Raw genomic sequence first — 15,564 nt, 5'->3', positions numbered from 1 at the left:
CTGAGGGAGCTTCCCAGCAGGAATCATGGGAGCAAAAAGCAAGACGGCTTTGAAATAGTGTGTAATCAGCCTGTGAAGGGGATGGCATGATGTTCCTATGACAGCAGCAAATGCAACTCTGTGGGAAACATAAGATCCAGGCTGATGACCTGTTTGGATGGTTTCCAGCACATCCAATCACTTATCTCGCAAATGCTGCAAGTCCAGCAAACTATAGAGCAGGCTGGACATCAGAACAGATGATTGTGCAGTTGAAACAGCAGAGTGCCACTGTTACAGAAAGTCATGTGTTTCCCTGGGTTGTTTCAATACAGATACACATGCATAGTCAGCAGGAGTGTGACAGTTTTCTGCTCTTCTGGCTCAATGAGCCTTGCTGTCAGGTGTCTGTGTTCATCTTACTGGAGAGGCAATGACCCGCTTAAAGAAAAAAGTAAAAATACGCCGTTTGAAGAGCAGGTGAATATTCATTCTTAGCTTTGAGAGGGGAAGAGGGTTAACATGGTGTGAAGGTTTTGATGCTTGAAGTTCTAGATTGCATTAAATACTGTCTGTGCAAGGAAGGGCATGGATTTTTATTGTAGAATTTGGCTTCACCTTCCAGGTTGTTTATGGCCTGGCCACATCATGTCCAAATGTCTATGTTTCTGCGGTGGGATAGATAATGCTGCAGAGTGCAGATGAGAAAACTTCCTGGTTTGAAGGCCCTGCTTATCTGTGCAGAGCAACAGTTTTCTCGGAAACAAAAATGGGCTGTGAAGGGGAGAGCCCATTGCAGATGTCAGCACCTCTGAGTTTCAGTTACCTTCTCTAGTGTAGATCCTACATGTAAGTTTAAAGAAGTATTCAACAAATGCTGCTATTTAAGCAAAGCCTCCCTCTGTTGGGGAGGAGAGAGAATTACTTCAGCTAGAGCAAACCGGTTTTAGATTACCTTTTCCTCCTCATAGTGATCAAACAATCTCTCAGTACTCTGAGAGTTTGGGGTCAGAGATGAAGCTCAGGTCTGTATCAGACAGCACCTGAATTCACTCTTCTGCTGTGCAGGTGGGACTCAGCTGGAGGTGAAACTTGTGCTGCTTTGGAAGCATAACATGAGGATAGAGTACTTAGCTGTGACACCTTGGCCCCTGGACCCATCAAAGCGCAGCACATGGGTGGAAGTGACGATGGAGGGAAGCTATGACATCTTGCATGACATCAGTTGCACCATGAGGAAGCCTATCACCAGTCTGTACCGCACGACAGTCATCCGGCGCTTCTGGAACACCTTGCAGAGGTGAGCTGGATTGTCCTCAGCAGTTCCCACTGTCCAATGTAAACAAGAAGTTCCTTCCTTGGCATGCTAGTACATGGGTTACATGGGTGGCTCTCCCACCCCAGGGTCCCAAAGGAATTTGCTCTGAGGAGAAGGCATAACTGGCAACAAGCTTGCAGACTAGCCAAGGAAAAGACTTGAGCTGGTCTGAAGTCCGTAAGATCAGCTCATGGTGAAGACACTTGACACTGAGTCCTGATCCTGTGATACAAACCTGAACTCTGCCATCCCGTGGAGGTGGTGTGTTCTTGCATAGTCACACTAGGAGCAACATCTCGTGTCTATAGGCCTGAAAGGCCTGTGGGTTATAACAAGTCCTGGCCTGGGTGATTGTCACTCCCTACAATTTGGCATATTCCTTTTCTAGCACTTCATTCCCAACTCTGATAATCCTCCTTAGGTATTAGGCTGTTGCACTTCAATTCCCTTATCATGCTCCTTGTCATCAGGCATTGAATCCCAGCATTCCCCTGGAAAGCCATGTTGGCATAGATGGACTCTCATATACAGGGAGTGTTGTGTGTGCAAGCACTGGGCTGCCTGGGGCAGCAGGAAGGACAGGCTTAGCTTTTGTGGCTAACTGCCTCTTCTATTTCAGCATCAACCAGACAGATCAGATGTTGGTTCACCTGCAGTCTTTTGACACAGTCCCAGAACATTTCACCATTCCTGAGAGCACCAAGAATGGGGTGCCCCTCTTCTACATCCCCCCAGGCTCCACCACTCCGGTATGTTCATCTTTTGCCATTTAACGTGGGATAGGTTGTCCCTCCTGCCTATTCTGTCTTGCACCAGGGAATGGCCAATCCCAACAGGCAACCAGGATAATCTGTAACTCTCAGGCTTTACATCTTGCTCTTTGTCCTTCTCTATAACAGAGTTCAGGTGCAGTGTAGTGCCTATGAACATCCCATTCCATACTTATTTCCCTCTGAGACATCATCCTAAGTCTTTAATGCTGCAGATAAACTTCTAAGTCCCACAGCAAGTCTCCTAAGTGTGCTGTAAAGTCTTCTCCTGTAGTGGTGTGATGTGAGAGACCAATGGGGAAGCTGACACTCTTTATTTTTGCCATGCTTTTTCAGTGGATGCTTCATATATGTGGAGTTGCTGCAGTCTTGTGCCCTGGTGATGTAGCTCAGCGCTGTCAGGTGAAGATATAGGATGTGCTGAATAGCTAGTTTTTAATAGGCTTATTGCTCTGAGCACTCATGTGGAAGGTACAAGAGATACTTGTCATCTGCATAGCAGAAACTGAAAAAAATATGAGGTAATATTTTGCACTGCAAAATTCAAACTCACTGAAGCTCACTGAGCAGAAGTGCTAGCAGTTTATCTGTTCCCTGCTCACTGTGTTCTTGCCATTGGTAGAAGATGACTAGCAGATATCAAAACTAGGGGAGCTTTAATTTAAGAGAATTATCTCTTTCCTTTTATTGCTTAAGCCCTTTATGTTTGCCTAGTAAATTTTCACTATGTAATGTATCCCACAGTACATCTGGAGCATCCTGTCTTATGGCTAACCACCACTTTATTTCTGTGTCAGCAGAGTTGCTGTGTTGGTGGAATCACAGTATTACCATAAAAACATGTTGTAGTTGCCCAGTGCCACCCATGCTGGTAGCCTATTTGCATGAGCGCTCTCAGGCGAGTTATCTCAGTGCTTTAATTGCTCTGCTGACACAAGTTGTATATCCCCTTCTCAATCAGAAAGCACACCACTACATATGCCATCTTTTCCATGGTTGATTTACTTGATATTAAGTAGTTAAATTCCTAATTAACTTGACATTTCAGGATCTTAATTTATTTTTGCTTACATTTTACTGCCTGTTTCAATGTCAACACACTTAGTTGTTCTGCTGAGAGTTACCAAAAATGGGGCTTGTCTTCTGGGCCTACACAGCTGAGCCCCTAGAGAAATTCCTGCCCTTCCTGGGTGGAACCAGACAGCTTCTTGCTGAATATTGCCCTGTCGTTTTATCAGGTGCTATCCCTGCAGCACAGTGGGTCTGACTCAAGCCATTCCCAGTTTGCCTCCTACTGGAAGCCTATCCTTTCTATGGATGCCAACTTCTGGCAGAGGTGGCTGCACATGCATCGTATAGTCATCCTTCTGGAGCATGACACGTATGTAACTAGCAGGGCTGAAGTGCAGTGTGGGCCAGCCTGGGAAAACAAACAGGGCATCCAGTTCAGTCCCACTGCAGAGCTGCAGCTGTCTTGCAGGTGCCAGCAACCCTGAGAAGGGCCTCACTAGTGGGACCTGGTGGATAGTGAGGACTCATTTTTTTGAGAGGGACTGTTTGGACAAGTCACCTTTGTCAAGTGGGGGGCTGTTCTCAGAAGCATAAATTGTTTCTCAAGTCCCTCTTGGGTTTAGATTTCCTGGCTGCAGGGGGTGTGAATCATCCAGTTGGAGTTATCCTGTATACTTTTTTTGCTGCTGGAAAACATCTTCCCCAAATGCATGGCTTTCCTGAGGCTGGTCCTAGTTGTGGTTATGTGAATGCTAGCCATGTATTGCTTGGAGAGAGACAGAAACAGTACAAGGTGTACCCTCTGCAAGGTGGAGAGCAGGATCCCTGTGTGCTCAGGGAATGTGGCTCTCACTGACAGGCACAGGCAGGAGGGGTGCTTGGGTATGGGCTGCTGTGGAAGAGTAAGGCTGATGTACCAGTCAGAGGATGAGTTGGAATGGATGTAGCAAAGTCTCTCTGGGCTTCAGGGGAAGAATAGAAACTGTGGTTCTAAAATGACTTTCTGCCACACCCTGCAGGCCCGTGCCCAAGCACCTGCACACGCCGGGCAACAACGGCCGCTACAGCACCATCCAGTGCCGCATCTCGCACTCGGCGCTCACCTCCTTGCTGCGGGACTGGAGCAGCTTCGTGCTGGTGGAGGGCTACTCCTATGTCAAACTGATCCACAGGTGAGTGGCTCTGAAGCAGTCTTGTGTGAGGGATGGGGCCTATGGCCAGACCAAAGATCCAGTTAGACCAGTACTGTGATGGGGCAGAATCAGATGTCTAGAGGAGAGGATAAGAGCTAGACAAGCGGGTATGAAACCATGCGTATTCTGAACCGCGTTCCAGGCGCAGCCCGGGGGAAGAGGGAAGCCAGATGGGGGGGTTTCTGCATGCTAGAACTGATGTGTTGCTGCTGTGTGGGTGGTTGAGATCTGCAGAGTAGGACTCCACTTGGTCTGACATAACAGAGCTGCAAGATCTGTGCTATTTCAGCCATGTCTTAATCCCTCCTCCCTAGCTCTGAGGATCCCACACCTTCCTCATTTTATGTGGTGCGGATTATCTCCAAAGCTCCCTGCATGGTTCTCCGGCTGGGGTTCCCCATTGGCACACCTGCACAGGCCAGGAACAAGGTAAGAGCTGGCTGGCTGCTTCCTGGGGTAGGAACAGAGCAAGAAGTTCTGATGTGGAAGTAGATCATAGGTGACATTGGGGTTGGGTGTCCTAATAATTAACTGTTATGTTAAGGCTTAGATGGGTGTGAATTTACTATTACAGAAAGGGACAGTTTGAACAAAGCTTCTGTGTAAAGTGTATGAAAGATCTAAACCCAAAGATTCAAAGAGTTGTTTTCCCACTGCTTAATTCACCTGTGGGGCTTGAAATAACTCAAAGATTATCTAGTCTGTCCTTGTGACCAAAGCACGATCAATACTGTCTGTCAGGAACAGCAGATACTTGTCTGACTCATCTGTAGAGACCTCTGTGATGGATGTACTACATGTTCCCTAGGCTATCTGCTTTAGCAGGTGGTGAACTGTGTATGTATATTGTACCACTTGGGCACAGAGGAGTTAGAGTTAAAATGCAAACAATGACCGCGTGAGCAGTACAGGGAGAGAAAAAAAATGCAATACCCAGAAAATGTTTTAAAGAAATCTTCTAGGTAGACTTGTAGTAACCTCTTGGTATGAAAAGAAATGGGCTGCCCCAGTCAGATGCAAAAGGTGAGGTTACTGTGTGGACTGTTTCTTCAGCTCTAATGGCTGAGACAAGTCCAAGTGTTCCAGTGTTCCAAGGTAAAACAGTAAGTGTGAGAAAGATGTCCTGCTATTAAGCTGTGTGAGCCTTTTGTTATAAACAAGAGATTTGTCATTAAACCTCGATCGTTTGTCTCACTTAGCTTTAGTGTTAGATTAGTGTGAGGAGAACCTGACAAACATGGGAAGGGCCATTTCTTTCTGAGATGATGAACCCAGATAACACTATATGCTCTGGCACTTTGGAGAATCTGCCCTTTCATGTCTTTAGGGGACTGGTTGCTGGGCCACCACATGGGCTAATAATATAAAGTGGCAGGTTTTATGAAGGAGTTCCTTCTGGCAGGTGTAAGTTAATACCTGTCTTATGAACAAGGTGTGAGATAGGCACCCTGCAGCTCTGGACAAGCTCCAGATTGTTGCAGCAGGAGCTGTGTGTAGGTCTTAAATTTTATCTTGTGCAGTCTTTTTTTTTTTTCTTTGCCTGCTATAGGGCTGATTAGTTACCCAGTGTGGAGGATGGCAGTAGAACTTACCCTACCTTGTAAAGGAGAAGGGCTTTTTGTGTTGGGCTATTCAAATTTTGGTGTTTAAGGGAAGGAAAGCACCTGCTACAGTCTGGCTTTCAGAAGGCTTTTGGTTAGAATCCTTATAGGACACAACTGTAAAACTGGAGTAGGAATGGAATGTCTTAAAACAGAAACTGTCTTGGGGAATGAAGCAAGGAAACTGAAAAAGTGCTCTGTTCTCATCACAGCAGAAGCTGCTTGTGGTTTTTACTAGTCAGGGTAGGGAGCTCATCTGCAGTTAGGGAGCAGGTAGTGTGTGTAGGTCTTAAATTTTATCTTGTGCAGTCTTTTTTTTTTTTTCTTTGCCTGCTATAGGGCTGATTAGTTACCCAGTGTGGAGGATGGCAGTAGAACTTACCCTACCTTGTAAAGGAGAAGGGCTTTTTGTGTTGGGCTATTCAAATTTTGGTGTTTAAGGGAAGGAAAGCACCTGCTACAGTCTGGCTTTCAGAAGGCTTTTGGTTAGAATCCTTATAGGACACAACTGTAAAACTGGAGTAGGAATGGAATGTCTTAAAACAGAAACTGTCTTGGGGAATGAAGCAAGGAAACTGAAAAAGTGCTCTGTTCTCATCACAGCAGAAGCTGCTTGTGGTTTTTACTAGTCAGGGTAGGGAGCTCATCTGCAGTTAGGGAGCAGGTAGTGAGCTGGGAAAATCTGCAGGTGGCACAAAGCTATTTGGTTTTCTCTGCACTTTCAACTCATGCAGTGTGGACACCTAAGCAGCACAGTGCTGGCTGGAAGCCAGTATTGATAATTGCAAAATCATGCACCTTGGATTTGGAATCTTAAATGCCATCAGTGATTCTGTGTTATCAGTATGAAACCACAAACAGGACCAAAGTGGCTTTGTCGTGCAAAAAAGAGCTCTGCTTAACCTTTGGGACTGGGGACACTCCTTCACTTGGAAAAAAAGCAGAACATAATAATGATGGGCAAAGTTACTGAAATGATTAGTGTTGAGGAGGGAGATGGAGACCTGCTGTTCTCCTGTTTACCTGCAATGGTAATTGAAATTAAAATTATTTGAAGAAAGATCATGAAAAGAAATCTAATTATGGAAATTTCAAAGAAAACACTAGGGCATTGTGGGGATCAGATGCTGGTGGGGGCAGAACCATATTCAGAGCTGCTAAGAGGAAGTTGTTTCAGTAGTATCTTGGAAAAAAATAGCCTAACAAAATAACCTGAGCTCAACGGGTTTGACACATGAATGTGACAGTGGGGGAACACATCAGCTGTGGGAACAATCTGGCTCTGTCTTATATGTACTAGTTTATATTTACTCTAGGCTGTTGAAGAGAGGAGAAGGGGAGGAAGGAGGGTAGGTACTCAGGCTGCTTCTGAGGAGGAGCTGGCTTGCAATTAATTTGTTTTTCATCAGAGTTATGGAAGGTGATTTCTTCAGCCTTTAAATCATCTTTGTGGTTTCTTTGACCTTTCATTTGCTTTTTAAAATATTTCTATTTGTTAAAATGTCGGCCTAAGAGCCTTGTGTCATTTTGATCTTGCTAGTACTGTGAAAGTAAAACGATCTTTAACTCCTGCTCATCTGTATATTCAAGGAGTTTTCTATTCCTTTTAGTCAGGCTTTTGTTCTGGAAGCTTACTTGGAGTAGCTTACATCTCCAGACAAAGGTGGTCATGTTTACCTTTTCCTTTTGCCATGACAGATAGTGGAGGAGTTACGGGACCGAATCTTGCAGCTGCGCTTTCCCCACAGGGTCCAGAGCAAGGAGGCAACTCCAAAAGCGAAGAGGAAAGTGTTTGGCAGTAGTTCTCCCTCCAAGTCTCCACCTGTGGCTGGGGCCCAGTCAGCCCTCTCAGACAGACCCTGCCTTGTTGTGCTGCACAAACCATTGGAGAAGCTACTGATCAGGTAGTGATAGAGATCCTGTCTGTAAGCACTTCCTTCCCTGGGAAGTGGCAGAGAGGAGCGTCTGTGGATGGTGCTGCCAGTTGCAGGATGAGACTGTTGTGGTGCTGCTGCGTGCTGGGGTGTGTGTGACATGGCTGAGAATGGCAGCTGCTGTCTGGGAGGGCTGTGACTTGTAGCAGGGGGGGTTTGCTGGCCAGGCAGGTTTGTTACTCTTAACTAATATGGTGCAGAAGTAAATTTAGTTACTGCTGTCTGAGCAAGATCCTGTGCTGGACTCGCCATCTTCTACTGCTGGAGGGCTCTGTCCTGGGAGCAGCAAGAGGGCTGTGAATCCAGACACCTCTGCCCTGAGCAGAGTGTTCTTTCCACCTGAGCAAGCCACAGTTCTGCCCTCTTGTAGGTATGAGAAGCTGCCTTCTGACTATCGAGCCCCTTTCATTCTCAACCTGGAGCATCCCCCGGTGTCTGGCCCGCTCACTATGGTGGCCAATCGTACAGCCTCTTCCACCCTGGCCTCGCTGTCCCGCTACTTCTACCATCAGCGTTGGATCTGGAGTGTCCAGTCAGGGCTGGCACCAGCTGTGCCCATCACTGCTGTAGCCCAGCTCCTTTCCACACTCACAGAGTAAGTTGCACACCTGAACAGGGGTTGCCTTCTCCAGCGAGTCCTGAGGAGGCAGAGTGAATCTGAGGCATTATTATAGGTAACAGTTTAAGCTGCTTTTCAGAAGGTTTTGGTCCTGTACACAGCTTCCAGAGCTGCTTGGGCCAGTGCTTTACCCAGCTCTGCAGCTGCATTTGAGGAAAAGGAGAGTCCTGAAAAACAAACAAAAGGACAGCAAGTGTTACTGTGCCTGGAGCATGCTGATCTTCACACAGGCTGTCCTGTGCAGAGTGTCATATTTCCCCATTCTGTGTGTGGCTCCCTGTCTTGGGAAGGGAAGTGTTATGGGGCGAAGGGTACAGTCATTCTTGTATTTAAGGCTTGCAGTACAGGTAGAGAAGTCCTTCATGTCTGGCTGCCTCTCTGTTGCCAGGGTTCGTCTGTCAGAGGGTTTCCATTTTGCTTCCAGTGGGGATGGAATTATCAACATGGTGCTGGAGCTGCCCATACAGGTAAGCGGGGATGCTGCAGTGTGGACACAATCCTTCATTGCTTCTGAGGTGGATTCACCTTCCTGTGGTGGGATTACCCATCTGCGTATACTAGGACATGACCTTGACATGTACAGGGAGACCTGCCTCCTCCTGTGAAGTAAAGCAGGTTATGTGTTGGGCATCTTTCTGTCTTCATCTGCAATTACAGAGCTGCTTTGCTGTAGGGACTTGCTATCCTGCAGATGTTCTTGGGGCTGGGACAGGCTTCTTGTCTCCACCACTGCTAGGGGAGATGGGTGGGGGGCTGTGCTGTGTAGGGGGCACTGGGTAGGTGTGGGCTGTTGCTGCTGGTCGGGCTCACCCAGTATCTCCCCTTCAGATTAACGGCTCAAGTGAGAGCAGCAGCGGCAGGGAGAAGCACACCTGTGTTGTTCAATACATCCTCTTCCCACCCCACTCCACCTCCACCAAGGACAGGTGAGGCTATTGCCCTGCTTCCAGTGAGGGATGGCAGTGGAGTGGTGGAGTTACGGCTCCAGACTTGCCCTTTGCAGGTGTTTTGGAAAGGAGTGAGTGCTCCATCATCTAGTACAACTAGCTGTCATGGATTGATCACCAGTTAGCTGGGGCTTTGCCTGCAAGTCTTGGGTTTGTGTGGTTGCTCTGGCAGCTCTAAGAGGAGTTGCACTGGGCTTCTGGGTGTATGCCACCTTACAGGACTTGCCTTGTGTCTTTCCTCCAGCTTTTCTACAGATGATGACAATGATACAGAGGTAGAGGCTATTGAGGTGGACACAGAACTGAACCTGGTCACTGAGTGCTGGGTAGAGCCACAGAGCGGCCATGTCCACAGTACTGCTGAAAACTGGAAGCACCTCCATGGCTTGCCCTACCAGAAAATACCTAAAGCTGTGAGTCCCTGAAGGGGTAGGGGCTTGGGCTCTTTGGGGAGGAAGAAGGGCTTATTGCAAGTGCACTGCAACACTGCAGGTGAATTATTGAGAAGAGTTGGGAATCCTGTTAAAAAAAGAGCCTGAGACTTCTAAAAGAGGAACTGGACTACTGAACAGGAAAGACTTTTGGAATGAAAGGCAGTGAATGCAGTGCTGCTCTGGGATAGGTGGGAAAATACAAAAGGCTTTGTCAAGAGCCATTCCATTGGAAAGGAGCAAGCTGGGCCAGAGCAGGGATTGCAGGAAGTACTGCCAGTGTGCCTCCTGAACAAGACAAAAACAGGCTCAAGAGCTGGTAGAGAAGGAGGGAGCAATGAGTGAGAATAGGGCAAGTCAGAGGATGGGATTGTGGGTGTTTCATCTCCTTGCTTTTAGACTGTTTTCTGCTGCATTTGGGAGTAATAATTCTGCTGCATACAGCTGAGTCTGGACTGCTTGTTGCAGCTCTATCCCCGGGATCTCGCATGCATTGCCACCATGCTGACCTTCGAATATATCAGCCAGTTGTGCCAGAACAAGGACTGGGTCTGCCCTCCTTCAGACACCAAAGCTACTGAAGGTGAGTAATCCTTTCCAACCTCAACCATTCTGTAATTCTCTGAGAGGGGCTAACTTCTGGAGCAGATGGAAAATAAGCTCACCTATGCAGTGAAGCGCAAGGTATGCCTGGGCAGATGGTTGTAGAGAAGTTGTGAATGATGTGAAGTAAGAGCTCATCTGTTCTCAGTTACAAGTCAGTTTCCAGAGCAGTTTGTGGGACACTTCCTTTCTGGTGGTCCTATTTATCTCTGGACCCTCTGTGAATGCTCCATTAGCTGACAAAGATAGAGAAGGTGATATTAGGGGGTCTGGTCTGTTCTCTTCCATCAGGATAGGATTTTGTCTGTGATCTCATGTAATTAACACAGTTCACTGGGAACTCCAGGAGTATGTGGGGGGTTCATCCTTGTCAGGCAGTCTGTTCCAGAACCTCATTGTTTTTGTTTTCTTGTCACTAGTGAATAACACAGCGGATATTGGGTGGGTTTGAGGGAGCCAGAATCATCCTGAAGACTGAGTTCAGGACCTAAGGGAACTGTATTGGATCATATCACTGGCCTTGTGAGAAGGGGAGAGAGCCAGGAAAGCGCAAGGCCTGGAGGGCAGAGACTGCTTCCTGAGGAAGAGGACAGGAAACATGTGCAGGGAAGCACAGAGCCTGACAGATGGTAGAGCTCTCCCAAGAGCAGAAGCATCTTTGTCCCTGACTATGCTGGTAATTCAAGCTGCCTCTGGCTCCCAGCATGGTCGTTGTTCGCCGGCAGTGTTACCTCTTACAGTGAAGTTCAGTTTTTGTGCCTGAGCTGTGTGAGGTCTCATGGCTCCCTATCCCTTCTTGTATGAAGACGACAATAAACCTAGGGGACTTGTACAGTGAAGTGCCTCTCTGTAGGTATTTCACAACCTGCTGCAGCCTCTTGACAGCTTTGCCCATTTCCCACATTCATTGTTTCTATCCCTCTGCCCTTCTAAACAGAGAGACTTGGGGCAGATGTTATCAGGTAGCATGACTTGTGCTACCTACACTGCTTCAAGACTGGCACTGTGCTTGCAGAGGTGGCCTGAGAGGCAGGGCTGTGTGGTGCCCACAGGCATGTTACATTCCCAGTTCTTGTTGCAGATCCAGATATGGGGGCCGGTTTTCGAGTGCATGAGATCCCATTCCAGTTCAACCTTATGAAGCTGTTGCCCAGGTGCCAGCAGGTTGAAATGTTCTTCCTAATGCTGACAAAAGGTAGGTGTCTCTTCACCACGTGCCTCCTCTTGTCCTCACTCCATGGCCATGGGCACCCTGCTCTGTGTGCTCATCTCCCTGGGCAGAAGGTGTGGGATAGCTGCTGTGCCTCTTTCAGTAGCTTAGAGCTGTTCTGCCCATCCCTGCAACCCCAGGGCTGTCCAGGTATGTTGCTGTCTACCTTGGGGTGATAGTTTTGAAATAATTGCTTTTGTAAAGATTAAACCTAGACTGTTGCTCTGTGGTGGTGGTCTCTTTCTTTAGCCACAAACATCTCTAGAACAGTTACAGTAACAGGGTGAGTCAGTGCAGGGTAGCTAATGATTCTGGAACTCCAGGGCTTCCTCAACACCCTCCAAGTCAGTCTTGCATAGATATACTGGGGGAAACTCCTCACTATATGGAAGTGTCACTTACCAAAGGACTGTCTCCTGGGGGCTTGAGCAGGTGGTGGCTGTGAAGATGCTCTCTCTGAAGCTTCCATGGTTCTGTTTTGGAGCAGAGAATGAGGAGGTGACCAAGGACTCTTCGTTTGTGCCCAATGAAATGCTACTAAACCTGTTCCATGGCTGCCTGCAGCATGACCTTAGTGACCGAGAGATCCCCATGGCTGATGCTGATCATGTGGCTTTCATGGAGCAGGTTCTGCAACGGGATCGTGATGGTCATCAGCCTCCCTTCACACTCCCTGTGATCAGAGGTAAGGACCCAGGGGTGTGGCAGCAGTGACACTGGGAGCTAGGCTGTTCCTGCAGCCTTGCTTTACAAGGTCTTCTTCAGTGGGTGTTTCTCAAGTTGGTTTCTCTGTGCTCCATTTCAGAAGAAATGCTGAAAGCCTCTGGGACCCTGGAGCAGCAGGATGCTTCTGCATCCTATCATCTTGTTGGCAGCAATGGCACCAGGGATATGACTGGCTCTACAAGTACTCTACAGGTACTGCTACACTGCTGTCCTCCTGAGCCCTCTCTGAAGGCAAGGTAGCAGCTGTTGAGGAGCAGGAGAGCTAGTAGAAGATTGAGAACAGATTGAAAGGCTGGTGTTTTCAACATGCTTGGCAGCAGTTTAAGCTGTAGCCTGTGGCTGCAGTCGAGCGGGAATCTGGTAGGTATGTGAATAGTTGCTCTCACCATGGGCCTAGCCTGTTACAGCAGCATTGATGCTGTGCCAGAGATTGCTCAGAAACCATGGACTGTCACTGCCTGGAGGTCAGAACTGGCCCCAGCAAAGCTGCTTAAGCATCTCCTGGCTGTGTGTCTGTGTTCCCTGGAGCCAGGCTGCTGTAGAATGGTGCAGTGGGTGGGCAGAGTGATTTCAGCATGGTGCTGTTCAGTAGTCATGGAGGAACTTGCTCTGTGTGGTTGCCACCTGCCTGAAGGTAGCCCTGTGCCATGTGCTATGAGCTTATCCAGCTTCTGTTCTTTCATCAGAGCCTTGGCAACACAGAGCTGCCTGAGGATGATGTGACTGTGAGTGGCACCACGAGGCCCTTTCCCCCACAATGGCGATGTTACGCCAAGCTGGTCAACCCACAGCATGTGTTCCTGACCTTCCTACCAGCCACTTTCTCAGGTGAGGCCACTTGTGGGGAGCAAGGGGAAACAGCAGTCCCAAGCACATCCTCAGCAAAACAGCAAAATAAGACTCTGCTCTGGTAGGAGGGAGAGAAAATTGAACAGCAGGGTCTAGGCTCAGTCTTTTTGCACTGTATGGTCAGGAACAGAGTAGAGCAAAGTGCTGAATGTCTTGCTCTTCTCTCCTTGGACATGGTGCTGCCCACATAGTGTTTTCAAACAGGGGATGTGTCTTTGAGTCTTTTGCTGGCTGCTACCATTGGACTGTTTTCCTAATGGTGTTGTTAATGAATGGAGGAAGGATGCTAATGGGATGGTTTGGGAGAGTCCCCACTTCTGGGCATTGGCAATGATCTGGCTTCCAGTGAGCTGCTGGTGAAAGCTGCTAGGCTCAGTATTCTGTGGAGTTTCTCCCACACACAAAGAGGTGTGTGGGACATGTTTCCTCTAGGGAATGTAGATGGGGGAGTTAAACTGTTCTCAGTGGACAGAGGGTGATTTTATTTTGTTTTCTTCCAGATGTACAGAAGCTGATGGCTTGTGGTTTGGACAAACCTCCAAAAGATGAGTGTCAATCTGGAGAGGAGACCCTGGGACCTATCTGTGCAGAACAAATCAGGCCTGAGGCTGAAGAAGGGGATGCTGCAGTGCCATTACCTACCCTCAGCATAACACCAGCCCACGGTACCTCCCTCAGGACAGCACTTTGCTTAAGTATTAATATCAGTATCTTTGCTATTCCTGGACACACTGTCAGGCAGATTGAAGTAGGAAGAATAACAAGCTGCTACAGCCTGTCAGCTCCTGCCTGGCAGTCAGCAGAGTTAGTCAGGACAAAAGGGGCAGAGTAAAGCCTCAGCCAGTTTTCATGATGTTCATAGGGATGTGAGGAAGTGTGATAGGAGCTGAGTTCCCATGGCTGGCTCCCTGTGGGCAAGGAGGTTGCAGGTAGATAGAAGCTACTAGGAATGACAGTACTGTGCTACACTGGAAAGTCAATGACTCTCATGTCATGATCCTGTCTGGCACTACCAGCAGCATATTGCCTGAGGGAGAAGGGCACAGGTCTTGAGGTATATAGGATTTGATTGCACAGCCTCTGGAGCAGTCAGCTAGGCTGCCCAAAAGCACTAGGCTGAATGGTTGAGTGTTGGGTGAGGAGAACTGCCCCTGAGTTTTGAGTGGTGAGAAGCTTGTAAAACTGATACCTACCTCTGGGTGCTGCTGGAAGAGCTGTGACCTCTCAGACCAGGAATGAAGAGCCCATTGAAGGCCTTTGTCTCAGCATTGTTTCTTTTGCAGAAGTGAGCTGTAACCCTGGAGAACAGAGTGGCCCCTCACGGAGGGACGTGCATATCTCCTTCTGCCGCCAGAACTCGCAGTCTGAGCTGGGCGAGTGCCGCCGATTTCGCTGCCCCATTTACATCTACAGCTGCTCCTTGGAGCTGCTACGAGAGCAGCTTGTCAGCCCACGGACACACCGTCCTCCCAGGGATGTCTTTTTCAGGTAGTAACAACAATACTGGGTTCCTAGACAGGAAAACAGAGCAGCTTCCTTAACAAGAGGCTGGCTCTAGGCCTGATGTCTTCTCTTGACTCTAGCTGCCAACCTGTGCATGCCCTAGGGCCCTGCTTTAGTGCTGCCAGAGCTGTTCATAGTTTCCAGTGTGCTTCATTGGTGCTGAAGGCTGCAGCTGCTCTTTTCTAGGTCCCAGTCTCTGGAACGTCCTCCTACTGCTGCTTGGCTAGACCACAAGCATAAGGAGTTGGTGAGTTACTGCACGCTGCTGCAGGAGCATTCCCACCAGTGCTATGTGAAAGGTAAGGAGCAACGTGATGGGACCTGAGACAGGGTTGGGGCTGGACCTTGGGTCTTCTTTTAAGAAAGCAATGTCTCATTTTGCTTGTGATCTTACACTGAGGAAAGAGAGGAGCTGTGGGACTGATCTCCCACCAGGAGGGATATAAAGATGCCTCTGCACATTCCCTTTAGACCTTATGTGGGCTGTTCCTGGACCTGTGCAGTGGTGTGGAGGGGGATCCCTTCTTTGTCCTTCTCACCTTCAGTGTGGCAGATCCCTAGGCCACTTTGGCATGACACAAGCCCAGACTAACATGTAGCAAGCATTAAGTGTCCTTACCAAGTCTTGTCTGCTGGCACTTGCCCTGACTGCTGCTCTGTGTTGGGACTTGGTGAAAATCTGTGTGTGGCCATTGCTTGACTGCCATGGCCTTTCATGCTGGCAGCAAGGTGCTCAGGCACTGTGTTTGATCCATAGGGCTGTTCAAGAGCCTTCAGCAGTCACACAGCATCTGCTCCCAAGACCTGCTTACAGCCATGGATTACTGTGAGGAGCTGCTTCAAGAGATTGATATCACCAACTTCCTGCTG

At 48.3% G+C, this 15,564-nt stretch overlaps 1 protein-coding gene across 1 annotated transcript in view; it reads left to right on the top strand.

Moving 5' to 3' along the window:
• Window positions 1-15,564, top strand: part of SZT2 (seizure threshold 2 homolog (mouse)) — a 60,224-nt gene that overhangs the window by 12,908 nt on the left and 31,752 nt on the right. Inside the window, exons 9-27 of the mRNA XM_010006715.1 lie at window positions 1,048-1,279; window positions 1,917-2,046; window positions 3,306-3,448; window positions 4,098-4,250; window positions 4,586-4,700; window positions 7,571-7,776; window positions 8,177-8,401; window positions 8,814-8,892; window positions 9,254-9,351; window positions 9,617-9,785; window positions 10,272-10,386; window positions 11,488-11,601; window positions 12,101-12,301; window positions 12,422-12,534; window positions 13,029-13,170; window positions 13,692-13,856; window positions 14,475-14,679; window positions 14,881-14,993; window positions 15,452-15,557. Coding sequence (XP_010005017.1) covers window positions 1,048-1,279; window positions 1,917-2,046; window positions 3,306-3,448; window positions 4,098-4,250; window positions 4,586-4,700; window positions 7,571-7,776; window positions 8,177-8,401; window positions 8,814-8,892; window positions 9,254-9,351; window positions 9,617-9,785; window positions 10,272-10,386; window positions 11,488-11,601; window positions 12,101-12,301; window positions 12,422-12,534; window positions 13,029-13,170; window positions 13,692-13,856; window positions 14,475-14,679; window positions 14,881-14,993; window positions 15,452-15,557 — 2,824 coding nt within the window. The remainder of the gene's footprint in view (window positions 1-1,047; window positions 1,280-1,916; window positions 2,047-3,305; window positions 3,449-4,097; window positions 4,251-4,585; window positions 4,701-7,570; window positions 7,777-8,176; window positions 8,402-8,813; window positions 8,893-9,253; window positions 9,352-9,616; window positions 9,786-10,271; window positions 10,387-11,487; window positions 11,602-12,100; window positions 12,302-12,421; window positions 12,535-13,028; window positions 13,171-13,691; window positions 13,857-14,474; window positions 14,680-14,880; window positions 14,994-15,451; window positions 15,558-15,564) is intronic.

The sequence above is a fragment of the Chaetura pelagica genome, unplaced genomic scaffold (genome assembly GCF_000747805.2).
Source record: "Chaetura pelagica isolate M959 unplaced genomic scaffold, ChaPel_1.0 scaffold69, whole genome shotgun sequence".
Taxonomy (NCBI): Eukaryota; Metazoa; Chordata; class Aves; order Apodiformes; family Apodidae; genus Chaetura; species Chaetura pelagica.
Note: the sequence above shows the minus strand (reverse complement) of the source record. Positions and strands in the feature narration are given on the sequence as shown.